The following is a 27209-nucleotide window of genomic DNA, read 5'->3' on the forward strand; positions in this document are numbered from 1 at the left end:
TGTTCTTTCAAGCTCTGGGAAATGCTGAGCATTCTTTCTTAAAATCAAGAGAATAAATTTGCAGGGGGATATAGGGAGGGAGAGCAGCCCAGGTATCTTGAAATATATGCAATTCTAAATTACAAAGAAATTGTTAGAAGATCCATAATATTACATTTCAGCAAATGTTTGCCAAATTCTCATTTGAGAACTTACCAACAGAATTTAATTCATTCCTAAAAGGTGAAGATATTTGATATTGGAATAGAAAAAAATAATGAATATACAGATCATTTCATATTTAAAGAAAAGTGTGGAATTTGGATAACCAAGAAGACATATCCAGAAACTACTAGAGACACTGTTACTGTGTCTGGCATATCGAATACTCTCGGTAGCTTGCCGGGCTCTCCGAGAGGGGCGGAGGAATCGAACTCGGGTTGGCCATGTTGGCCGCGTGTAAGGCGAACGCCCTACCCGCTGTGCTATCACTCGATATGCCAGACACAGTAACAACAAAGTCTCCAATGGAGACGTTACTGGGCCCGCTCGAGCAAATCGACGATCAACGGGAGGGCCTTTACCTTTACCTTTACTAGAGACACCAGGATGCACAGTAGTTAAATATATGTGTGCTGGGCAATTCAGATCACAGCAAATCTGATTGGAAAGTTGCATAGAAGCCCACCAAGTTCAATGAACTAAAAAAAAACAACAACACAGAAGGCTCAACTGGCACTAACCAGCACAATAGGTCCTCAGACAATGACTAATGTTTTCATTGTGAGACATTACAATTATCAGATATTGCATCTTATTTCAGTTTTGATAATTCCATTTTCCTTTGTGTTGTGACAAAGTATATGAAGTGAATTTGTTTGCAAGGGGTATGCTGAGGTGGTGGGTGGGAAACTGGGGAGGGAAGAGCACAATAGTGATGGGATTAGTGTTGGAACATTGAATATCTAAAACAACTGTATTATGAAAACATGGTGTTATAATTTTAAAAAATTAAATAAAGGAAGAATTTTTTTTAAAAAAAGATGTGTATACTGGGTGGATTAACCCACTGTCATTCAAGCTAACTACTTAGTGACTTTCTGTAAAATAGTAGCACTCACTTCATTGAGCTATTTGGAGGTTTAAATGAGATAAAACATGTGAAACCATAGGACAGTTTCTGAGATTGAATTAAAATACTCCCTTTATGCATGTTAACCTTTTACCGCCGGATTTCAAGCACTACAGTTTTTACATGCTTTCTATCATCTAATCTCTGAAACAGTCTTATTGAAATAATATATTTCATCATTCCCTTTTTGTTGATAATCAAGGCAAATGAGATTCAAAGAACTTTAATAACCTACTCAGGATCACATAGCAATTGGATTGACAGTGGGGTCTCTGTCTAATCTATTTTTGCATCATTCTGCAAACTTTTAATGAGCATGGGTACCTTCTGCTCTCCAAACCCTCACTATCTGAAGTTTGCTATCATCAGACCTCAGTCTGCAACTTGAATGCATGTACGAGTCCCCTTTGAAAAGCAGACTTTGCATTTCGAACAAGAATCAAGATGATGCCCTGCTATAGGATCCCTGGACCATACAGAGATAAGTCTATCACTTCCTTGTCTGTGGAAAAGGTCCTCTCTATACAGAGAGACAACTCACTGAATATATCTATGTTGTAGGCATAGATATATACTTATTTATTCATTCATTCATTTCATTATTATGACAATTCAATGAGGCAGGTTTTTCAAATTATCACCCACATTTTAAATCTGAAGACATGTAGGAAAAGAGGAATTTGTAACTTGCTTCCAAGAACACAGCTCTGGTCTCAAAACCAGACAGTTCAGAGCCTTTTCCATTTCAGTGATCATGTGATTCACCCTTATTTCAATAAATGAGAAGTCAGCAAAGGAAAAAATATATACAAAAATGATGTTCTTATTAGGATAGAGAAGGGACCAATATGATAATAATAGTTAGAAATTATCACTCTGGACAAGAATTGAGTGTTGAAAATAGTTAACAGATACATATGACAACCTTTCAGTATCTGTATTGCAAACCATAATGCCCAAAAAGGAGAGAGAGAGAGAGAGAGGAGAGAGAGAGAGAGAGAGAGAGAGAGAGGAAAAGTGCCAGCCATGGAGAGAGGTGGGAGGGGGTAGGAGGAACACTGGAAACACTGGTGGTGGAAAATGTCTGGTGAAGGGATGGGTGTTCGAACATTACATGACTGAAACTCAATCATGAACAACTTTGTAACTGTGTATATCATTGTTATTCAAAAAGGAAGGAAAGAAAGAAGGAAGGAAGGAGGGTTGGAGGGAGGAAGAAAATAGATCTAGAAAATAAAAAAGAACATGCAAAATATAGTGGAAATAAAGGTAATGAAGTCCTCTGTTTGAGTGGAGTATGGGAAGAATATAAGGTGATGAGGCCATCAAGCAAGAAACCATCAAGTTCACTGATTTGCATCGGTGGGAACTTAGAGTATAGATGATATGAACAAGAATTAACAGGACTAAAGCCTCCTTTAGCAGTCACAGTTCTGGCTATTCAGTTGTATCTGAAAAGTGACAATGAAGTTATGAAATACACTTTAAAACAAGTGTTACATGACTCTTGTCCATTACCACCAGTTAACTAAGAGAATTGTGTTTTTATTTCTGACGATGTCCCATTGCTCAGAGTTGGAAGTGATATGCCTTTTCTAAAATTCCTTTATAAAAGTCATAGTACAAATCTTATTATGTTAGAATTATGCTTCATTTAGGTCTCAAAGTATTTCCTTGTTGCCTTTTTTAGTGAATTTGGCTCTGGATAACTTTTACCATAATAACATCCTTAAGTTTAGATTCATACCCAAATATGTAAATCTATATATAAGATTTTGAAATTACAGTGTATACAAGAGCATCAGCTAAGGGACTTGATTAAACAACATATCACAGCCCACCCTCAGTAATTCTGATATAGTTGGTTCTTGGTTGGGATCAGACAGTAGATTACAAACGCATCTTATTTCAAAAGCACCCTGAAGTTTTCACTTTAAGTGTCCAGCCCACACTTTGAGAATCATGAAAGGAGACTCTGAAGAAAATTCAGGACATTACATAGTCAAAAAGAGAAATTCCAAAATATTCTGGTTGACAATAGCAGTGGTTTATATTGCCTCACCAGGAGAATTATTCTCTTATTGTAGAGAAAGCATTTTTAGAGTAAAATGTTTATGTTGGGATTTTTAAAAGAATGAATTCCTGTACAGAACATACCTGTATAGACATACGACATGCACAGAAGTCACCCGTTGCTCCAATGGACCTCTTCATCTGTTGCCTTCCTTGCAGCTGGCTACTCTGCTTCGTGTTCTCCACAGAGAGGTGAACCTTTCCAAACCAGGCAGGTTTCTAAAGTTCTAGTATTGGAAGATCCAGTAATTCCTCTTCAAAGCCTTTTTTTTCCTTTTTCTAGAAAGGCCCCTTTTATTTCTTGGAATTGGCGCACTCAAACCCCATTAAAATTAGAGTCACTGCCTGCTCTTGGGGGCTCCCAGGAGCAAGTAGTGAGATCTGATTTGGGTAGTGATAACTTCAGCCACCAGGTTCACCAGGTTCCTCCTCTGGGGGTCCTGTCTTAAGACAACCCCAGGTTAGATAACTGACTTCCCTTCACACTGGAATTGGGCATATAGTCACCCCTTTGGGAATCCAGAAGATCTGCACTTGTTAGACATAAGCTTCCTGATTATAATAACCATAATTTCCCATAAGAATTATGAGAAAAATTGTGTCATCTTCCTTTTCATTGTCCTTTGATCAACATTCACTGAAAATTCATGCAGTTGAAACCTGAAATTCAGTGTAATCATTTAATAAAATTAGTTATTCTATTTTAACCAAATCTACATTTCACAGGGAAGGAGAACTTTAGGAAGGGAGGCTTGAATTTCTTGGTGACTCTCGGGGTCTGAGTCAGGCTTCTGCTGGCCTTACTAGGTCATAGAATAGATAGAGGCTACGAATCTCTCAAGTTGGATCCCTTGGTCCTGAGAATCCAGATGCCCAGCCAACTGTGTTTCGTCTGGATCTGAGGCTTCAGCATTATCCACCTGGAAATAAGTGAATGTTCTATGGCTTTTCTGGGGTCATTTGACTTACATTAAGCTCTTGGCTGGTTATAAGCTTAGTGGAGTGTGGAGATAAAGACTGTGTTCAGGCTCCTGTGAGCAAAAATACAGAAAAGGGAGAGGTTATTGTTTTGTATTTTTTAACCCAGCCATTAATCTCTCTTTAACACCAACAAGGGCAGCTGTATTTTCTTTAAGAGCTCCAGGGACAGCAAAGGAAAGAGTGATAGAATCGGATCGCTCTCAGAACAACCTGGATCAGTTGCAGAGATCAAATGACTGACCACATCCTCTGCCTTTGCTCTCTTGCTGCCTGCTCTCCTCTCCCACTCTGTGGGGTAGCCAAATTTAGAAGAGAAGAGGCGAAAACAGGGTGCCTGGTAAAGGTGGAACTTGAGATAGACAAGGAATTGTATATAGTATATGTTTCATGCGATGTGTGCGGTAGACTGGCCCACACAATTCAGAGCTCTTGTTTTAACTTGTGCCAGTCCAGGCAGACTGTTCCTGAGGCAGGATGTTAGTTGGTGTCCCTGAGGCACCTTAAATACTGACTTCTCTGTTTGGGGGCTCATGTAGGTTCCTTAAATGTTCCCTTCTGCAGCCAGTGCATGGCACCCCTGAGGTCCGTCTACCTTTTTCTCCACACCTCGGGATCATTACTTCCTGAACAATGACAAGGCAGAGCACAGAGGCCTGAATTTAATAAGTGTGCCATCGATTTTTATGATTGATTGATGAGCTGAAAGCAGTTTGTTGTCTTCTTAATAGTCAATTAAATTCAACATTCATTAACTACTCACCTGCATGCCTGGAGTCACTAGAAGCCTCTATCTACCATGCTTTCCATCTGGGAGGTTAGATGAATGACTTCCCTTTTGGGGGAAAAGGAGGGATAAAGGAAGGGAATGAGGTTGGAGCTGTATCCAGGTTGGTAAACAAGTGCATTGACTCAGCTAAAAGGACAAAAATTAAATCATCATATCTCTCTATCTCTCTAAATATGTAATCATTTCAAAATGTGGGATATTGACCGTCAAAGAATGTCAATATCTTTTTTCCATTAGATATTATTTTCATCCATCAGCTTTGCTAGCTCTAAATGTCTTCTCTGACAGGTTGGTGATGTAGCCACATAGCTATCATCTCATGAAAATAACTTTGAAAGTCAATAGAATAATACAAATGATAATAAGTTCAAATCTCACCCAAAAACTTACCAGCTGGTAGGATTGGTGTTGTAATATTGAATGTCTGCAACAAATCATCATGAACTACTCTGTAAACCACAGTGTTTATATAAAGTGTAAGGGGAAAATAAAATTAAATAAATTTTTATTTTATTTATCTTAATAAATAAAATACAATTATTAAAAAAAATTACCAGCAAGAAGAATAATGATACCTATTGGATAACAAGGAAGCTTTTGCACACTTCATGCTTTCATTAATGATATTATTTAGATATTTCATAAACGACAGTGAGCAGGTTTCAACCCTTGAAGATTAAGAGTTATGAGTACCTGCTCTTGGTTCAGTGCTTTTCATGTGTAAAATGCACAGAAGAGTGAGCACATCTTTAGAAGTGTCTAGATGACTGCTGCCATGCCAGCTAGGCTTGTCCGTGGCAGGCTTCTGAATGTGTCTCAGACTCCTATTTGTTCCTCTAGTACTTCATACCCTACCACCCATTCAGATTCCCCATATCCTTTAAATTTTTTAAAATTGAATCATCATGAATTACAAATTTTTTCATGATTGAACTTTAGGCAGTCAATGTTCCAATGCCAATACCCCCACCACTGTCCACTTCCCTCCACAAGTGTCCCCAGTTTCCCTCCCACCCTGCCTCTATAGAAAGGGTGAAAGTGAGCCAGGAAAATGTCTGGAAATTCCACCATGAAATTCCTCCTCTGTGCTCATCTCTGAGCCCTACCAAGAAAACTTCCCTCTTGATGGTAGATAGAAATGGCTTTAAATGAAGTAGCTGTGAACTTATTTATCACTTGGAAAATAACTGTTATAACTGTCCATGAAAACGTATAACCTACTGAGCCTCTCCTGTCTTTTCAACATCCTAAGACTAACCTGCGTTTTCCAAAGTGGGTAATTCGGCCCCTGCTTGGACTGGGTTGGGGAAGGGCACAGATTGACCCCACAGGGAATATCAAAAGCTCGGTGCAGTTTAGGTGTTTGTTTGCTTGCTTGAAGAAGATAGCTTTGGGGTGGGACACATGCTGATTTTTCTCTGAAAGGGGGTGGTAGGTCAACTAACTTTGGGACCTTCTAACCTAGAAAAACAAAAGATGAACATAAGAGTTCATGTTAATTTCCCAGTCTAACACCATGAACATGAGAAAACAAAGTTCTTATGAAGGTAGATTATCATATATATGTCATTAAAAAATAGGATGTGAAACCCCCACGGCTGAAGCTGTGACTAATTCTCGTTGAATTCTAGTGATTTTTAGTCAAGTTATAAATCTTTTCCTCTAGATTTTGTACATCTGTTGGCAAGTAAATTCTAGCCCATTAGCCATTTATTGAAAAAATCAGAATGTTGGGCTATTGATTTCATTTGGAAAAAGAACAAATTAAATCTATTTTTCCATCCAGGTGCACTGCTCATTTTTATTATAAATACATAATGAAACAATTAAATGAAAATTGAAATAAATGGTTATGTTTTATTCATGCTAAAATATTCATTTTATTTTTCAGGATGAAGCTTTGTGATATCTGTATAAATTTATTTTTTAAATAAACAATACGTTGTTTTCTTTAAAAAATTTATTGAGTGATTGCATTTAGGTGGGAAATGAGCCTAATCACTGGAGAAATGTGGCAATGCTAGATAATTTCTACTCAAGAGAGTGGAAGGTATTAATTTCATAGGTTTGCAGATCTCTGATTTGTGGAAATAAAAACTAATAAAATTACTACCTGGACATTAACTCTGTTTATTTGAATGGTATTTAACTATCTGATTTAAATTCAAATGCATTATTAATATTTTTTCTTCTTTTTAATATAGGTGGAAAACAGACCAAAATATTATGGGAGAGAGTATGTATTATGCTGTTCTTTTTTTAAAAATAATGTAATAAGTAGTAATTTCATATGTCATTTAAATATTAACTATAAAAAACTTCCTAATATCTGGTCTCGATCTAGTATTCATTGTGCAAGAGTTTAATAATAAAGATAAATGCAATCAGGGTCCTTTGTATTGAATTTTCTTTATAATGCTCAGGTGCACCTTTTAATGTGAGAGGGAGACTATTTCCTGCTATAATTCTCTTCACAGAAGAAGTCACTGAGTCCTAGCAAGTATTTAAAAACAGAAGATACTGTTTTCCATAAGAAGGCTCTGTTAGTATTTGATTTCACTTTCTACTGGAGACTTCATAATCCTCTTTGCTGCCAAAGATTGCAAACTGTAGCTGAATCCTTCCTTTTATGTCCCTCAGTGAATGCATTTCTCAGGCAAGTCACCCCATCTCCCTGCTGCCTCACAAACCCCCCCAAAACATAATTTCTCTTGGTGTGATTCTATTAGCCAAATTGCCTTTCTACCACACTTATTATTTGCCCCCATTTCCTATGTTGATTTCAATTCTTGTTTTGAGAAGCCTACTGCAAAGTAAAATGGCCTGATTGGTCAGTGTTTGTGGCTGTGCCACAGAGAAGCGCTTATAGAGACAGTGGCGTGGGCGCTGCGGGTAGGTGAATGGCCCACAGGAGCAGGGAAGACGCCCAGGGCTCTGCTCTCCCCTCACCTAACTTAGAAGCACCGGAAGGCACTTTCTCCTCCACGCCCACCTCCTCACCTCTCTCAGCCAATTGAAACCTCGCTCCTCTATTCCCTTACCCATCAGAGCCTGGTCTTCTTGATTAATGGCCCACTCATGAATGCCCCGGCCCAACAGCTCGGTCCTAATTACCTCGCTGCATTTCTGAACTTTCCCTCCAGATCTTGGGAATTATGTTTTGCCCCAGGCATGCCTGCCTGGACTGCTGGTCTCCTCTCTCATCCATCCCCAAGTCCCTCATGTCTAACCTACTTGTAGTGTGACTTTTTTCCCTTCAATATAGTGATTTGGAATATGTTTATGGAGAGCAGCTTGCAAAAAAGAGAGAAAGGGAAAAAAATCGTTTCTTACTTTTCAGATGGTCACTGTGGTATTTCAGTTCCGAAGTGACTTTACTTTGGGAACATAAAAATTCTGTCATCCACGCCTAGGCTTTGAGGTCTAGAAACTAAATGTGAGAAGTCAGAAATTCCCCCTTTCCCAAGCTTTCACTGCCCTAGATATGGAGCATAGAGTTTGCAACCCCAAACCATATATTTTGTTTCTGTCCTCACTCTTCATTTAATAAGACAAAAGCTTGATAAGGTCTATGTGTTAATGACAGAAAGAAATGAGGACATAAATACTAGGATGGGCATTCATTCTCCCAAAATATTATCCTGCTCACCTACTTGTCCTGTTCCATCCTGGGGCCGGGGTGGGGGTGGGAGTAAATTATTTATTAGAAGAACACAACTTGTTATACAATTGCCAACTTTAATTTCCCCCTTGCCCCTTCCAGGAAGATAGAAGACGGTCTGTGTGCTGAAAATGTCCCAAATTTATTCCCTGAAATTCTCCAAGGGTGGATAATGCTGGAAAGAATATGCAGCCTCCTCTTTAAGGAGCCTGAGTCTCACCCCAAAGTCCAGTTCCCACCCTCCTCTTAAACACAGAATGATTGGTTCCCCTGTAATGAAAATGAGCATCTGTCTTTGCTTAAAGGCAGCAGGGAGGGGCTGAAGAGATTGCACAGTGAGTAGGACGTTTGCCTTGCACACAGCCGACCCAGGTTCGATTCCCAGCATCCCATGTGGTCCACTAAGCATCGCCAGGAATAATTTCTGAGTGCAGAGCCAGGAGTAACCCCTTTGCCATGCTGGGTGTGACCCAAAAAGAAAAAAGGAAAGAAAAGAAAAGACAGCAGGAAAAGTGGGTCCCTAAGTCACTCCTGCCAACTTCCTGGAGGTCCCCTCAACTCTCTAGACCTCAGGCTTTTCCTCCTGAGCAAAGCAAATATTGCCCAAGCCTGCAGGCCCCGGGCCGTCATGGGCTCTCTCTGCATGTGTATTATTTTTAAAATTGCAGGAAGGAAGATATATAAATGTGCTCTTTAAAAGAAAAATAGACTCATTTTCCAAACATATCCCTAAGCAGTTCTCACAAATTTAAAGAGAAGAAGGTTGATTCTAGCTGGCTATTCTTTCCAGAGAATGAACCTCTGAAATTAACATCAGCCGGCACCTGAAATAAGCAGGTTGATAATCAATAAGTGTTCATTTGCAATCAGGATAATACATAGTTCCCTGTGTTTGCAAACAGAGCTAAATTGGAAATTGCTCTTTTGTTATTCCCCATGGTTGAAGAAGGAGTCATAAACTGGCTTTTTGTCTCGACTTTAATTTTCAGCTTGAGAACAAAGACAATATAGCACAAAGCCAGGTGAAATGGCTGCTCTTCGTTTTGCGTTACCTTCTTGAACGCTTACTGTATGGTGGATGCAATGCATGCTGAGTGGCACTTCCAAGTCCATCTTTAAAATATACACTAGTCATTCCCCTCTTCATCTAAATTTTGGTGGGGATGGATTATGATTGTCCCCAACGTCATTCTTAGCCGATTCTTTATGATCTATTCTTTGTGATCTATTCAGAACAATAATGACCTCGTCTCTTCCCAGGTTCCATGGGATCATCTCTCGGGAACAGGCAGACGAGCTTCTGGGAGGTGTGGAGGGTGCCTACATCCTCAGAGAAAGCCAGCGCCAGCCAGGATGCTACACATTAGCTCTGAGGTGAGCTGATTGCATCCATTGTTCCAACTTCTTTATAAGTGATTTTATTTCTTCACATTTTTTCCACTGCAGTAAAATCTTCATCACATAAAAGTCACAATTTCAGTCATTTAAAGTGTGTAATTCATTAGCATTAAGTACTTTCTCAATGTCATGAAATCATCTCCACCATCTAGAACTTTCCATCATGCCAAATGGAAACTCAGTACCTATTAAAACATACCCTTTGTCTCCCCTCTATTATTTTTTCTTGTATCCTCCGCCCCTCTTGGAGAACCCAACAAGCTACACAGAGTATCTCGCCCACATGGCAAAGCCTGGCAAGCTCCCTGTGACGTATTTGATATGCCAAACACAGTAACAACAAATCTCACAGTGGAGACATTACTGGGCCCACTCGAGCAAATCGATGAACAACAGGAGGACAGTGCTTTATAATAGAGGCAGATCCTTTTCCTGGTTCATGGATACTGTCAACAGAACGAACACTGAGGCTCTTTCTATGCACACACAGTAAACTAGAGAAATTTCTGGCAAATTCAGTATTCCACTTATCTACTTCTGCTGCAAACTTTGAGCATGCCGAGGGTGAATAGTCTCTCCTCAATTAGTCATGGTCGCCCTTGTTAGAATACTTCACCCTACATTGCATGTGCCAGGAGAGAGATACTGTTTCCAGGCATGTGGTGTTGTTGGGGGTTAAACCCAATGCACCCTCAGTAGTAGTGGCAAAGCTGCTGCCTAGCAATTATCAGAGAAGACCATGCCTGATACCACAAAACCCCACTGTGGCACTGAAAACCACAGTGCCTAAAAGGCGTTTTATGTATGGTATTTTGTGAAACTGGATCAGATGGTTAATATTTGATCATACTGACAATCAGATACTTAATATTTGATTTTTTTTTTTTGCTTTTTGGGTCATACCCGGCGATGCTCAGGGGTTACTCCTGGCTCATGCACTCAGGAATTACTCCTGGTGGTGCTCGGGGGACCATATGGGATGCTGGGAATCGAACCTGGGTCGGCCATGTTGGCTGCGTGCAAGGCAAACGCCCTACCCACTGTGCTATGGCTCCAGCCCCAATATTTGATCATTTTTTAAAAATTATTTTTATTAAAGAATTATGATTTACAAAGTTATTGATAGTTGAGCTTTGGATACATAATAGTTCACCAGCATCAACTTTCCTCCACCAGTTTTCCCATAGTCCTCCCCACCCAATCCCTGCTTCACCCCCACTTGTCAACTTGACAGACATATTACAAAGTTCCAGTGGTTGCAATATAGATCTCATATTTTCTGTTTTGTTGAGCCTGTGTTTTGAGTATATGTCTATACCACACCCTGATATCACTGGTATAACTAAAGCCCTAGTGCCTGTTCATCCATTATTTCCCATTCTCTTCTCCCCTGCCCCCCCCCAATTTATTTCATGCTCTGTCTTTGTCCTCTGAAGAATAGGGTTGGAGGTGACCTAGACCATTCCATTTTACTACAATACATTTCCTCTCTCAAAATGGATATAGGCACACTGTCATTCATTGATCACCTTGACTATTAGATTTGGGGGAAGCACCCAGTTTCAGAATTGGATTATCTTCCAAAAGTTCATTTGTGAACAGGAATTAGGAAGATATTTTTCCCCACAGAACTAATGAGATCAAAGTCCATGAAAGTTAAAGCACCATCTTGTTATATAACTGTAGAGTGGTACCTTGCAAATTGCTACTGGGGATAGCTAGGTTGTCTAAAGGTGGCATTGTTAGGAGGAAGTACTTAAAAACTAGCAAGTACCCTAGGTATTCAATGGATTTTCTATCTTCCTGACACTCCAGCAGCAGGAATCTCAGTGGGGAACTAAGCAGGATCTGTGAGAGAGGGGAGACGGGCCAGGAGGGATGTACAGCAGCTGGGATCCCTGTACAGGAGGCCCAAGCCCACTCACTTCCCTTTGACAGCAGGAGGCAAGAGGTGCTACTGGTGGTCAAAGATTTATTAATAAGGGGGCTCAGAGCCATTGGTGGTGTAAGTGAGATCATTAAAAACGAGGAGCTACACTCAGATCAAAAACCAACAGCAACCACCAGTGGCCCTTCAATTTCTAGAATCATATACGCCTAGATGAGGTTAAATCCTGTATCTGTCTCTCTCCAGAGATGACTTCAAGCACGATCCCCTCTCTCTCCATGTCTTCAGCTTCCCAACTGCAAGACAGGGGTCACTAATAATTCTGTTATAAGGGGTGTCTGTGCTAGGAAACTAGCGCAGGGGATCGTAATCAATTGCTTTATTAGCACAGTGCCTGGCATATAGTACATTAGCTGCTATTGTTCTTATTAGCCATTTCTTTTCTTAATCTGCTGTAATCTTTCATTCATTCTCTCTGGCCAGGTTTGGAAACCAGACTTTAAATTACAGACTCTTCTATGATGGCAAACACTTTGTGGGTGAGAAGAGATTTGAATCAATTCACGATCTGGTCACAGATGGCTTGATAACACTCTACATAGAAACAAAAGCTTCTGAGTACATTTCCAAAATGACAACAAACCCCATTTATGAGCACATCGGATATGCCACCTTACTCAGAGAAAAAGTGTCCCGGAGGCTGAGCAGGTCTAAAAACGAATCAAGGAAAACCAGTGTCACAAATGATGAACATTCAGCAGTGGAAAAGGTAAGTCCCAGAACCACAGGCACAGTTTCTGACTTTAATCTGTGCTGGATAACAAGGGGTTAATTACACATTATTGCTGCCAGTCTGTGGGAGCAGACCCAGCCCCACTCAAAGAACTCTAGAATTTTAGTGGAAAGGGATTCTAAAGATCTTCCAGTCCAGCCCCCTCATTCCATAGAGGAAACCAAGGTCCAGAAACATGTGAATTACCTAAATTCTTATTAGAACTAAGACTTCCACAAATAACTATTTGAGGTTTTATGTAAGTTGAAGGAAATAAATTCATAATGTTTTATGAAAGCTCCCTTTTTAGCCTTTTTCAGGCTAATTTTTTTGTTGTTGTTTTCTTGATTTTTTTAATTTGCTTTTTTTTGGGGGGGGGGGGTTGTGTGGAGGGGGTGGGAGTGAACATTCTCAGTAGCACTACCAGATGTTCCTCTGCTATACCCAGGGTCATTCCCAGCTGTGCTCGGGGGACCATGAGGTGCTAGGAATCAAACTTGGGACTCCCCGCATGCTTCAGCACTCCAAGCCATCTCCCCACCCTTTATTTTACATTAAAAGTTTTTACTAACTTATCTAATCAGGGCTGGAGCGATAGCACAGCGGTAGGGCGTTTGCCTTGTGTGCAGCCAGCCCAGTCGAACCAGGTTTGATTCTTCCACCCCTCTCAGAGAGCCCGACATGCTACCGAGAGTATCTCGCCCGCACAGCAGAGCCTGGCAAGCTCCCCATGATGTATTCAATATGCCAAACACAGTAACAACAAGTCTCAAAATGGAGACATTACTGGGCCCACTCGAGCAAATCATTGAACAACGGGAGGGAGGACAGTGTTTGTTTGTTTTGACTTATCATTGGTCACCAATCCTGTGGAATTCCAGAGGGTTAAGCCCCATGCCTCGATATGTATATAATCACTCCTCCTTCTAGCAGTCTCAGAGCTCTCTTCCCCCCCCCCAAAATGTCCCCTTTTGTCATTCCTCCCTCCCTCCTTTTTTGTGATAGCTACCTTAGTTTTTACTAACCCTCACAATTGATGTTATTGTTTACTGATGGTCCATTTGCCTTAATGATTATACATAGAAGGATATAATCTGATCATTGTCTTTCACTAATCACCTCAATTTCCACTTGTTTTATCCCAAGAGGCACAATTTCATCCTTTATAATGACTGAATAGTATTCCACTGGGCACATACACCCCCAGCTTCTATATCCAGTCATCTGTTGTGGATAATTAGGTTGAGCTCAGCTTTGGCTGTTGTGAACAAGGCTCCTATGAACGCAAGGGTGCAAATCCCCTTTGAATAAGTGTTTTCATGTCCTTTGGATAATTGTCTGGCAGTGGTATTGCTGAATCTGACGAAGTGACCAATTTAATTTTCTAAAGGAATCTCCATATTGTTTTCCATGGCAGGTACATCAGTGTACCTTTTCCCATGAGTCACTTTCCCTACCTGTGTGATAGTTCCATCTCTAGTAGCTTTTATATCTGTTCTCTGGGGACTAGGTGACCACTTGTGGGCAGCCTTCTTTCGAAGGTGATCTTACCTCGCTAGCAGCTTTGCTAACAGATCTAGGAGCATTAGTGGTGATAATGGCTAACTCTGGGAGTCTTAGAAACACATGCTGTCCTTTGCCCCCCAAGAGGAGTTTTGTGCCTCCAACGGATTATAAACTCCTAAGCAGGCAGGCATTCAAGCTGAGTGGACTGTGGCAGGAGGTGGCAAGGAAGATCTGATTTTCCCCTCCAGTAATTTGCTGTTGATTTGAGAGACACCACCCCAGTTTGCTAGCAGATTTTTTGGATGTGCCCCCTTAGGAACCATCTGCTTTGCCTGGTCCTATCTATTTTCTGCTGAAAGAAAGTGACAGCCAGCCTCAGTAGCCAGCCCCCACTGATTGTGCGGGTACCAGCTTCCAAGGCAAGCTTGGAGGGGACCAGGATCAGTTAAGTGGGGCAGAGCAGCAAGCCTCCTCGCTGCTTGCTAATCCTTAATTAAACCGGAAAGCCAACCCCTCCCAAGCCCCATGGGCCAGTGCTAACAGAAAACAAAGGGGCCTCAGGTTGGCTGACTGCTCCACTATGGTGATGGGGGCACACCACAACCCAGAAATGGGAAGGAGAGCAGAGGGAGGCAGTGTGATCCTATTGGCAGACAGAGGAATGTGTGTAATTGATTTGCTAATTGAGCTTTAGAGCTCAGAAGAACCTTCCCCAGAACCACATCAGTTGAACAGCTGGCCCATGAAAAAATAATTTGCCATCTTCTTTTTATAACTCCAGTGTCTCCAAAACACCTGTTTATTCTTTTACAAGTCATTGATTGGGGGAATAGGAGGATATCTGGTGGTTTACATTTGAGCAATAGGGAGTGGAGGCTTGCGCCCCAACTTTCAGAGTTTGTTCCAGTATTTAGGTGAGAACCATTCCTAAGTCTGTTTGCAAAAATCTGTTCAAAACTTATTCAGAATAGAAGCGAGCCTTTCTGACCGTGATCAATCAGAAGATGAATTGTGAAATAAACCTCTGAAGCGGTGATTATATTTCCACAGAGGAGAGTCATGCCACCAAAAAGGTGATTTGTTACAGATGAGGGCTACACACTAGAAATTTCCAGAGGGAGGATGAGGAGGCAGAGTGCTTTCTGTGTGGAGGAACAGACACTGAGACCCACAGAACTGGAAAGCATTTTTTTGGTCCTAGTCCTCCTTTGAAAGAAAACTTTTCTCAGTTGCAGAGATTTCTAAATGATATTCCTCTAGGGATTCTTGCATGGCACTCTGTGTCCTTTCCTAGAGATCGATTTGTGTATATTAAAATTAAATATTGGAGGAAATTAGTAAGCGCTAGATGAGCTCCACCCCTGTGGTACCCAGGTACTTTTAGGAAAAAGGTCAAGATTCAGCAGCTCTGAATGGGAGAAAAGCCAAGCTCACAAAAGTGTTTGAGGAACAGGCATCAGCACAGCTGACTTTCTCGACCCTAATGGTGCCTCGCCGACTTTGCCGAGGGCCAGTCTGAATGCTGGCCCTGGTCATTTGCAGGGGTCATTCGTTTTGTTAGTGGATTTGTTAAGTGACTTGGTAGGAATCCATCCATTTCTTCATGACTGTATTGACAAGTGCAATTTTTAAAAGTCTCAGCCTGACTAGAAATTCTGTTTTCCTTAAGGGCAGGTCCAGGGACTGTTGCCATGGAGGCAAGGACTAGAAAACAGGTTCAGGAACTTGAGTGCATGGACCAGGCAGTGCCTGGGGCATCTGTCTGCTTCCATGCCTTGTGTGTGTGTGTGTCTGTGTGTATGTGCGTGTGCACACACATGCATCCGGAAAGCTTAAATGCATAAAATCAAGAGTTTAGCTAATAGCTCCCCAATATAGACTATCCTGTATTTCATTTTCCCCAATACGGAAACTTTGCACGCTCATCTATCATTCCCACAGAAATACAGAGAGACCATGTTACCTGCAAGTCCAAGAATATTAACAGTGTTAATTGGCAAAAGGATTCTAGCTCTCCCATTGGATTTGAGTGGCTGTCAGGTTGATCTTCTGTTAAGGTTGTTAGCATTAAACTTGATTCTAATAACGGTAGAAGAGGCAGAAACCTGTAAGGGTGGAAAAAAAGAGCTGTAGTGGTTACTGATTTTGTTTTTTAATTGCTTTTAAAACTATCATATCTTAGGGCCACCAGTCGGCACACTTAATTAAAATAGTTACGCCCAGTGTAATTTCTTTTGTGAAATTTATAGCAGAACTCATTCCGTAGATGGATTATCTGCCGGCCTCCAATAGCAGCAGCTGTGAGCAATATACCATTCTGACTACACATTGGTTCAGACGTTAAGAGTTCATAAACAGAATTCAGAGACATGCAGTAATTTCCCCTTGCATCCTGAGAACAGCGTGGCCAGGTACACAGGACAGGAATCATTATCCTGTTTCACTACGTCACAATGGCATGGTGAAGAATCAGACCCGGGCTTTCAGAATGCACATTCAGAGCCTCTGAAATGCAGGGAGCGGCCAGGCTTCATTCCACCCTCACTGTTCTTATTGCTTTAAACAGCCTCCCTTGTTTCTGACCATTCTAAGTCAATTGGCTGTAAGAATCACTCAATATTTATGTGGTTTGATTTTGAAAACACATCATTCTGACTGGCTCTAACTAAGCTTCCTTAGAAAGGACACCCGCTGAATCCAATATATGTGACAACAGTGTTTTCGGTAGCACATGTTATTAAGTAACTTTGGCTTGCTGAATTAAATTGTATTTATGTTTTATTGGCAAGAAATCACCAGTGTCCTTAATATAATAAAAACCACATTTGAAGGGCAGAGAGGATGTCTCAGTGGTAGAATAACAACCTCATGTGTGTGAGGCCCTAGGTTCCATCCCTGGCACTTCAGGAAAAATAATATATGTGTGTACACATATATGCGTACATATATACATATATATACAATTTGAATATATAAAATGTTCACTCATCCCACTGCTTTCTGTAATAGAAGTGTTAGAAAATAATTTGAGTACCTGTTGGAAACTGCTTCGGTGAATTATACTAACTCCGTGTAAAGGAACATTGGACAGTCACAGAGAAGAATAAGAATATTTGTGTGAGTTCATACGGAAAGATTACCCAGAGTTATTAAATGAAAAGAATACCTTACAATGTGGTATGTACATTGTACCAGGTTTCTTTTGTGTAAGCCAAGAAAAAAGATTTTACTTCTTTTTCATCTACAAACACAAAACATCGTCCTCCCATTGTTCATCGATTTGCTCGAGCGGGCCCAGTATCGTCTCCATCCTGAGACTTGTTGTTACTGTGTTTGGCATATTGAATACGTCACGGGGAGCTTGCCAGGCTTTGCCGTGCAGGCGAGATACTCTCGGTAGCTTGCCAGGCTCTCCAAGAGGGGCGGAGGAATCAAACCCGGCTCAGCCGGGCTGGCTGCGCGCAAGGCAAACGCCCTACCGCTGTGCTATCGCTCCAGCCCTTTTCATCTACAAAATTATTAAAAACCCCTTGAAGAGTCCAGGAGCTGCTCACATCAGTGGCCTTTGTGGAGGGCCCTCTGCCCCTTCTCCTGCTGCCCAATTTTTCTTGCTTCCCTTTGGCAGCAAGTGAGAATGCTTGGATGTGTTTGCCTCACTGCCCAAATGGGAGAGTCCCCCCTCTGGACTCTGGGGCTCATTTAGGAAACCCCCTTCACAGGTGAGCTGAGAGAAAAGTTCCCCCCACCCTCAACCTCTGTCTTTTTCTTTAGAAATGGCTTTCTTTTACATCCAGGGTTTTGCTTTCATGGTTGGCGTCATCACTTCCCCCCTTGTCTCTACCATCCTGGAGCAGAGGGAGCAGACCTGGGAAAGAGTCTCCAGCACTTTCTCCTCTGCACAGTTCTGACTGACTCTATGTGATTGTTTGCCCAGTCCTCTGCTGGTACCCAGGGGCTGGAGGCCCTGCATGATGCTTCCCCATCAGAGTGTAGATCTTGCTGTTGTTTTCCTCTTGGATTTGCTTTGTCAGCAGCTTAGTGCTAGTCCCTCAGTATGATGCCCACAGCTCACTGAAGCCAGGCCCCTGTAGATGCAGAGCCCATGGGGCCAGTGCTGGGTTGCGTGGTCATTTAAGAAGTATCTCAGGGAGCAGGATTCAAGGTCAGGAAGGACTCTGTGGGCATGCATGTGGTTGAGTTGGACACCTTTAAACAGCTGTGTAGAATTGTTCTTCAGAGGAGCTGACGTGTTTCACCTGCCACTTCCTGTCCTATATCTGCTGAGGGACACTTGTGAGTAAACTCCCTTCTTCAATCACTTGTGCACACAGAGGCTGGTGGGGAGGCAGTGGCAGATGGTAAGAGACTAGACAAGAACAGATGACATCAATTTGCCCCTCAGGAGGTTCCTGAGTAGGAGGGGCCCCAGGAGGCAGTGGGGGGCACTTAGGAAGTGAGAGAAGTCCATTTTAGCCCAGACCTACTTTTTCCAGGCTATCTATTTACAGCTGTAACCCTCTCTAGCCGGGTACCCACAGATGCCCTCATGCCCATAGCCTGGCCCTGCTGGAATCACCCTATAGAATCCCAAATACCCTCTTTAGTTAATTCTGCTGAGACTCACCCAGCCTAGAGGAATCTAGCCCTACTCACAAATGCCAACAGCAGTGTCCACAGACTTCGGCCACGACGTCTGTGGTCATAGGTTAGATCAGTGGTTCTCAAAGTATGGTCCTTGGGTACAGCAAATCAACGTCACCTGAAAGGCCGATTTGAACATCACCTCTTGGCCAAGCTTAGCATCTGGCATGGAGCATTGATGTGGTATCAGCCAGTGTGAACAGGCTTCAGGTGTCCCCGTGCACACCCCAAGTTTGAGAACCCAATGCCTGGACACCTTTCTCCTCCCCTGAAGATTGACCAGTTGGAGACTCAGGTCATTCTTTGATTTCTCGTCTTTAATAAAGTCCAACCTGTGAGGGTCTAACTAAACCACGTCCATTGAACAATAGGTGAGTCCCCTTAAAAAATGAGAAAGGTTAGCTAGCGAGGATACAGGGATTAAGGAATGTGCTTTGCATGCAGCTCACCTTGTTTCAGTCCCAAGCACAAAATCTGGTCCCTAGAGAATCATCAGGATTGCATACAGACACACAAACAGACACACATACACAAACACAAACACACACAGAGATGCACCCTGCTGAAGGTGTTAGGGTTACAGCATGTGCTCAGTCCTCAATTGGGAGCTTCTTCAGAGGGAGGGGGCTAGAAGGAGGGCTATCAGAGAAGGGAGCTGCAACATAAAGGGCCCACCAATAGAAGGAAATGGGGCCCTCACCTAACATGGTCCATAGGACTAGGAGCCCCCTGATTCCAACAAGAGGGAACACAGTCACCCGAGAGAAGAGGGAAAAGAAGAAATAAACTAACTCCTGTTACAGCATCTCTGTTCTCCAGCTGGTACCTCTGAGCGAAAGGTTGCAGGTCCTGGGGTCAGTATCCCTGGTGTGGGGGAGGAAAGCATAGAGAATGAATTAGGGCAGCCAGGATGGGGACGTGACCCAGGGTAACCAGTGTGAGGAGTGAAGAGACCCAGTTCTGCTGTCGGGCTGGCATGAGTGTTCTAACTGGCATGGGAAGCCCTCCAGTGCCAGGGTCCCTGGATATGCTCCCTAGTCATGCCATTCTGCAGGGCATCATGATCTGGGTGGGTGGTGAGGCTTGGTGACTTCATCAAGGACTACTGATGCAAATGGGGCTGCCCACCGCTCTTCCTCGGGCAGAGAAGCCACCTACATTTGTCAAAGATAGAGGCTGAATTGTTCTCATAGAAGTGCAAAAGAACAGAGAAAGATCCGCTCCTGTGACAGGGCTTAGAAAACCTGTAGGTTGGCTCCCTGCCGGAGGTTCCTCAGAAATAATGTGTAACTGATAGAACCAACCTTTCCACAAGCATCAGGGAGAAATGAAGATGAGCGTAACTTTGCTAGTGAAAGTGACAGCTTACGGTAATGACGGCGATCATCCATCTTCCCGCTCGGCTCACGCAGTCATGAAAGAGAATGAGATCTCATATTGTAAGAATGGATCTTCGATTGCATTTGTTCCTGAAAGCTGGTTTTGCAGAGCACTCTTTGGTATAAGTATCACCTAATGTGTGAGATTTTTCATGCAGTCAAAAAAAAAATTGCTGATTCGGTTGGGTCAGTGATTCTCAAACTGGCTGCAGATTAGAAATACTGGGAGCCTTCTGAGAAAGAACTGTTCACCCCTTACTGACTTACAGAATCTCAGCCCCTTTGAGCAAGTTCTGAAATCTCTGCTTTTAGGGTTACCTAGGTGATGCTCAGGTTCTCAAGGTTAGATTCTCAGGCCCTCAGAGAGATGGGAGAGAACAAGAAAGACTTGTTTCACCTCCTCAAATGCTGCTATCCCTGAGACTTTTGTGTGCTATTTAGACACCGGCATCCATGTTCTATCTCAATTGCAACAGAACTAGTTCAATGAGAGCACTTTGGAGAGAGCAAGTTTGGGGGGGTGAGGGTTCTGGCTACTGGAGCTGATTCCAAGGTTTGATTTTGTTTTTTGCAGCACCGGGGATCCAGCCCAGGGCTTCACACACACAAGGCAAGTGCTCTACCATAGAGTTCCATCCTTGGCTCCCTGCTTTGCTCTTCCCCTCCCCGACTGTTCCCCTCGCTCACTGCTTTTTCTGGATTACCAGCTAAAATTTCAATACAAGGGGGGATGTGAACTAGACTTAGATTGAGAATATTTAATAATGGAGCAAGAAAATTTCAATATCGCCTCCTTAAAGGCCATCCAGTTTCTTAAAGGCAAAGTTTATAGGACTGTGATTCTGTAGTCTGTAATTTTGGTTGGGTTGGTTTGGGGGTAACTACCCAGCAGTTCTTGGGACTTACTCCTGGCTCTGTGCTCAGGGATCACTCCTGGCACGCCTTGAAGGACCATTTGAGGTGCCAGGGATCAAACCTGGGTTGGCTCATGCAAAGCAAGAGTCTTAACCCCTATGCTACTGGCCCCCTCTTCTCTGATGCTTTGTTTTACCACCCACTGAAATCATCTAGAAAGATTTCAAAGATCCCGGTGTTCAAGTTGCCTCCACTCTGAAAATAAAGATTCAGCTACTTGGGCTAAATCATGGGCATCTGGATTTTCGATGATCTGGATGAGCAGCTAAAGCTAAGCACTCCTTGTGTAGAAGAAGGAGTCATATTCTAGTCACGGGATTAATTTTTTAATCAGAAAATTTCTTTTTATAAATCCTTCACTATCAGTAGACACAAGGTTAGAGCTTTGCATAACAAAGAAAAAATCATATTGCTTCATTATGGCGTGTCAGTGTAAAGTGAGCAAACCTTCCCTTTTCACCCCCAACCAAAGACTCTGGAAAGACAGAATTTAGAGCTGGCCTTTGCGAAGTATTTTTATGCTTGTACTGCCATCTAGTGTCTAACAGAAAAACTGCATAAGCATGGCATCCTCCGGGGACCAACCCTAGCAGATGTGGGAGTAATGAGCGAGAACACATTTGAGCAATGAATTTATTGAATCATCCTCATTCCTCGGGTTTTATGGCATATAACAGAATAGACAATTGCTTGGGGGTATCTGTTTTGTGTTTTTTGCTCATTCTCTGCATAAACAGGTGGGAAATTCTCCCAGGCTCTGTACAAATGGTCACATGGATCTGATTCACTTGAATCCTGGCAAGCTCAGACATTCTGGTCTTGGTAAACATTTCTGCTCCTTAATATTATAAAAAAAGACTTTATATAGTTTATATATGTTGATATGTATATATATAAACTGTTACATTTGAAAACAACACGAAAATTCGAGTATTCCCTTTTAAGCGTAGTAGTAACAAATCCGTTATCTTTTTAGGTAAATGACATATTTTTATGAAAAAAATCCCACCCAACATGAAAAATAAAATCAGCGAGAAACTTGACATTGTTTTACGCTTTTATATATCTCCTTAGTGCCTAGATTAATGGACAACAGCTGTATTCTCACATCTGTTTTTGTGTTCAATCTGGGATGATATATTGTTTTGTTTGAAGTCCAGGAAGAAGCTCTAGCCACACAGATGTCCCTGAGGAAAGAATCCGTTGCAGCCTCTTTAGATAAGCTGGGTTTCTTTTTTTGGATGATCGATCCACAGTAACAAATGACAGTGTCTTAAAGATTCACTGTGATGCTAGTCAGTGGCAAAACCAGTTACACAGTTTGACTTCTTGGACTCTGACTGAATCCTGGGGTCCCCCCCCCAGCAGTGCTGGCACACTTTGGACATCCCTGCTTGAGGCAGATGGTCAGTGGATGAGTGGCAGGTCTGTTGGAGAAGGTAACATGTACCCATCTCCAGGGAAGTGGTGGGCAGGAACCAGGAACTGTGGTGTCCCTTCCGTCACCTTTAGCTGGGGGTCAAGGAGGGGGCAGGAGGATAATTCTGTCTCCAGGACTGCTGTTCGATTAGTGGCTCTCCTTGTAGGCTGAATTATGGGAGGGATTGGGTCCCTTTCCTTCACAAGTGGCTCTTCAGTTTATTCTGATATAAACAACCAATAATAAAAATAATAATAATAACAATAATAATAATAATAATAATAGGGGCTGGAGCAATAGCACAATTTGCCTTGCACACGGCTGACCCGGGTTCAATTCCCAGCATCCCATATGGTCCCCTGAGCACTGCCAGGAGTAATTCCTGATTGCAGAGCTAGGAGTAATTCCTGAGTGCAGAGTCAGGAGTAACCCCTGTGCATCTCCAGGTGTGACCCAAAAAGCAAAAAAATAAAAATGAATAATAATAATAATAATAATAAAATTGGCCAGTCCACACCCCCTTCCCTGTTCAGATTAGAAAGGGAGTGCAAAGGTGAAGGTGACAGGGTGGGCCCGGACTAGCTTGAAGGCTGTGCAGATTCTTGTTGCAGATGGAGTGTGGGGAGAAGGAAGGATTTTGTTTCCTGACTGGTTCTCTTGACATCAGTGGAAGGAGGTAGCGTCTTAGGTGCTTTCTTTTCATTGCCACTGGAAAGGGCTGCAGGGCTGCAGAACTAGCATGATTCATTTCTCAGTGACGAAATGTCAAGCCAGGTTTGAAGGGGATATTTTTCAAAAATCCTCATTGGTTGTGTCACTCCTTACACATATTCACTTTGAAGTTTCCGAAAAGTTAATATTTCACTTTGTACCTAATCCCCTGATAAAGCTAATGAAGTCTAATCAAAAGAATAAGTTAAAGTTTACAAATGCAACTTTTATTGTTCTCCTGTGACTTGGCGGCTTTAACAATTATCAAGAAGTCCAACTGAGATTTGCTCCTTTTTTAAATATTTTATTTATTTGTTGTTACTGTGTCTGGCATATCGAATACTCTCGGTAGCTTGCCGGGCTCTCCGAGAGGGGCAGAGGAATCGAACTCGGGTCGGCCATGTTTATTTATTTTTTTATCAGTGAAACACCATGAGGTACAGTTGAGATTTGCTCCTTTTTTGTTTTTAATGACTCCAGAGAAGAGCTTTGTTTGCAACTGGAATCCCAGCTCTGTGAGAAGATTACATATAGTTAGCTGTTAATATTCATTGAATTAACTCCTATGTGACCCAAAGAATGAATAATGGTACATGCACCAGGATAGAGAAATATGGATATGAACTAGATACTGAGATCATGATAGTAAACTCAATTCCTATGTTGTGTCATTTGGAGTCTCGTTTAATAAAATTACAGCTATTGGCTTAGACAATTGCCATCCAGTAACAGTAACTTATATCATAGCATACACAAGGCCCTGAGTTCCGCACCTGGCAACACCAACTAGTATGAGATATTTCAGTTATGTTAATTAATACGGAGCATTTCCCAGGATTGATTCTATTAAAATAATTTAAATGACATATCAAAACATTTTAATTTAATAATCAATAACCTCAAAGTACTGAGTAAAAATTTCTATTTTATATATATATAAATAATTCATAAATATATATTAAAATTTTATGTATAAATAAGACTTTTCAGTGATGAGGCAAAACATGACAATTTCTTAATTATGTCATTTGATATAGGGATATATTTAAAATGATTGTTTTCTTATATAGATTTATGACATTTTATATGCATAAGTATACAATGTATGCAGCCCTGTACATGTACAAATAACACATCCACTTATAAGGAGTTTTCATCTGAAAGAATTTTATTGATGATTTGGATTAGCTGTATATATCTCTTCACTTTCCTACCACCTAAGAATTTTTCTGTCTTGTTTAGAAATATGAACTATAGCCAGTGGGAGTTTCGAGTTTGTGTGTTGTCTTGTGTGTAGATTGTTTTCCCAGTGTTTTGGTCAAAAATATCTTTTTACTACTTCTTTAATACACAGGTTGAGAGTCAAATATAAGACAAAGTATTGTGACCTGAGCATGTCTCAAAATGCCCTCAACAAAGTAAGGCTGTCATATTTTACTTCAGTATAAAGAAATTTCATATAAAACGACTGGTAGAAGAGACTTCTATTATTTTTGATCTGTAATGATCCTATGAGTTATAGGTTTAAAAAGAACCAATTTTGCACTTATCAAGCACACTGTTAATTTTAATCAATTATAAACCTACATTATTTTATTTGACCTTATAATAATCCTTAGGTTAGGGTTCCTACTCTATCAGAAGGAATTGAGAAAGTCAATGTTTGCGGTTACCCAGAAATTGACTCTTGGTCATAGAATAGTCAGATACTTGTTTGTAAATAGTAACGAGACTTAAAGTTTAACTTCCTGTCTACTGTCCTTTCCACACCACTAGATGGACAAAGCAAACAAATTTGTTTTCTGTTGAACTTTAAACCTTCTAAGGATAGCATTGCATTAGACATTGTTTCCTTCTTCAAACATCAGAGCTCCAGTCTCTGTGGCATGATTTGAATCATCTTCCACCTTAACTAATTTGTCCTTGTGCAGAATTATATAAACTAAGGGAGTTCCTCCCCCAAAAGAAGGATTCATTGCAGACAAATATGCCTCCCTCTGAGATTTCTTAAAGAAAATCCCCATGTGCTTCTTTCACCCAGAGCTCTATGAATTTTAAAAGGATCTGGCAATATTATAAAGCTCTATAGACTTCACTAAATCCCCCAGTGAGGATGAAATACCCCGGCTTCAGCAACCATTCTGCCCCTCCCTTCTCCCAATTGTGATGGAATAAATTGGGATGAAGGAAATTGAACCCAGTGGTCCCCCTCATGTGTGTTAGGTAGCAGTGCCCAGCTTCCTTCCTCGAAGAGCAGTACAACTCCAGTCTCTGGGTCTGTACTATGACACACAGAGAGTTTTTAATTCACTCCACTTCCGTTTTTTCCCCCTGCGGCCAGTCAATGAAAAGAAAGCAGAGGGGTTGGCAGTTGTTTTGTTTTGTTGTTGGCACTGGTGGAGGGAAGTCGACATGGGTGGAAGGATTGGAGTCGAATTATCGTGTTCCTAAAACTCAGCTATCAGTAACTTTATAAACTTTATAAACTCTTTAAAAAGAATTTAGTTTAAAGACAGTAGTTTTGCATGTGGCCTATCCTGATTCCATCCCCTGTTTGCCATTCCATCCGGTCCCCCAAGCACTGCCAGGTGTGATCTGTGATAAGCACAGAGCTAGGAAGGGTCCCTTTGGCCTCAAGTTCCTTCCTTATATCAACTGTGATACAAAGGTGGTGACTAGCATTCCCTGAGTCTTCTCTGCAATGCCAGGGGCACCTATAAGGTGTGTGGGCTCAGCTGCTTTTTTGCCAGGGGGAGTGGGGAGGTTGGAGTAACTTATTCAAGAGCATCGTGCTGGGTTTTGGGAAGTGCCCTAGAATCCAACTGTATCCCCTTAGACTAGCTATTCTGACTTGGAAGGCAGGATAACTTTAAGAGACCCCGCTGCCTGAACTTGAACGCCTTGGGCAGTATGCAATGCTCTTTATGACTGTCCCATCCTCTGGTAATCACACATTTATGGGTCCACCGGAACACAGTATGCACACACACGGGCACACACACAGGCACACAAACATACATCAGGCACATATGTACACGCACACCAGCATACATGCATTTGTACACAGGCACACATAATTGCACACACATGCATGCATATGTAGGCACACACATACATGCACACACACCCACGCATGCATAAACATCTCTGCCTTCACCCACTCCTGCACCGTCTCAGGACATCAGAACAAAGGAATAGTGATATTTCTGGACACACTAACAGTGCAGTGCCTTTCAGTCTTCACACCATATCTTGCCAGCTCTTCAAAGCGCCCATGGCCTCCTCTGCCCCAGATCCTGCTCTGACTTAGGGACCTCTACATACCCTTACAGATCAGGCTGGGTCTTTCTGGTCCTAGAAAGTCTTCTTGACCCACCCTGAGCCTGTAGGACATGCCTTTTCTGTGGGTTCAGCGTGGCTGGGAGGACCCCTGTGAGCTGCTTGCAGGGGTGCCACCTTCCTTCCTTGCAGCCTTCATTGCTGACGATCAGTGCCCACCATGTGCCTGCTTGGTGCCAAGAGCTGTTCTTTTCAGTGCTGGGTGATCCCAAATATAGCGACTAGCTCAGTAGAGAATCAAGACAGAGGTTTACATCTCCATTCTTAAAGGGGTCATCTGAGCACCAGCAGCCTTGGTTTTATGAGCTGTCATTTCCCATCTCTTTGTTCCTGTGATCTTTGGGATTGAGTCTCTGTTTCCTGCAGCCCATATGGCTCCTGTTTTCTGCAGCTGACAATGCTCAGAGACCAGAGACCCAAAGGCAAGCAAGGTAGAAAAACCACACCCAGACAGAAAGATATTCTAGAGAAGCCATGATTGTGGGCAGAGTCTTGATGACAGGGCTGCAAAGGGAAGCTCTTGATCTGCCATGGGGGGAGCTCTGAGTGGTGGAGCTTGAGAAGGACCACAGAGAGCGGCTGGAGAGTTTGACTTAACCCCAAAGCCTTGCAGCTCATATCTGCCAT

General features: G+C 42.0%; 1 protein-coding gene across 2 annotated transcripts in view; it reads left to right on the forward strand.

The window, feature by feature from the left end:
* Positions 1-27209, forward strand: part of CHN2 (chimerin 2) — a 344324-nt gene that overhangs the window by 211220 nt on the left and 105895 nt on the right. Inside the window, exons 4-7 of one of the 2 annotated variants that reach the window (XM_056117938.1) lie at positions 7157-7188; positions 9874-9987; positions 12383-12668; positions 20772-20807. In XM_056117938.1, the coding sequence (XP_055973913.1) occupies positions 7157-7188; positions 9874-9987; positions 12383-12668; positions 20772-20807 (468 nt within the window). The remainder of the gene's footprint in view (positions 1-7156; positions 7189-9873; positions 9988-12382; positions 12669-20771; positions 20808-27209) is intronic. The other variant, XM_056117939.1, reaches the window with a different exon arrangement.

This window comes from Sorex fumeus, unplaced genomic scaffold, assembly GCF_029834395.1.
Source record: "Sorex fumeus unplaced genomic scaffold, SorFum_2.1 ptg000037l, whole genome shotgun sequence".
NCBI lineage: Eukaryota > Metazoa > Chordata > Mammalia > Eulipotyphla > Soricidae > Sorex > Sorex fumeus.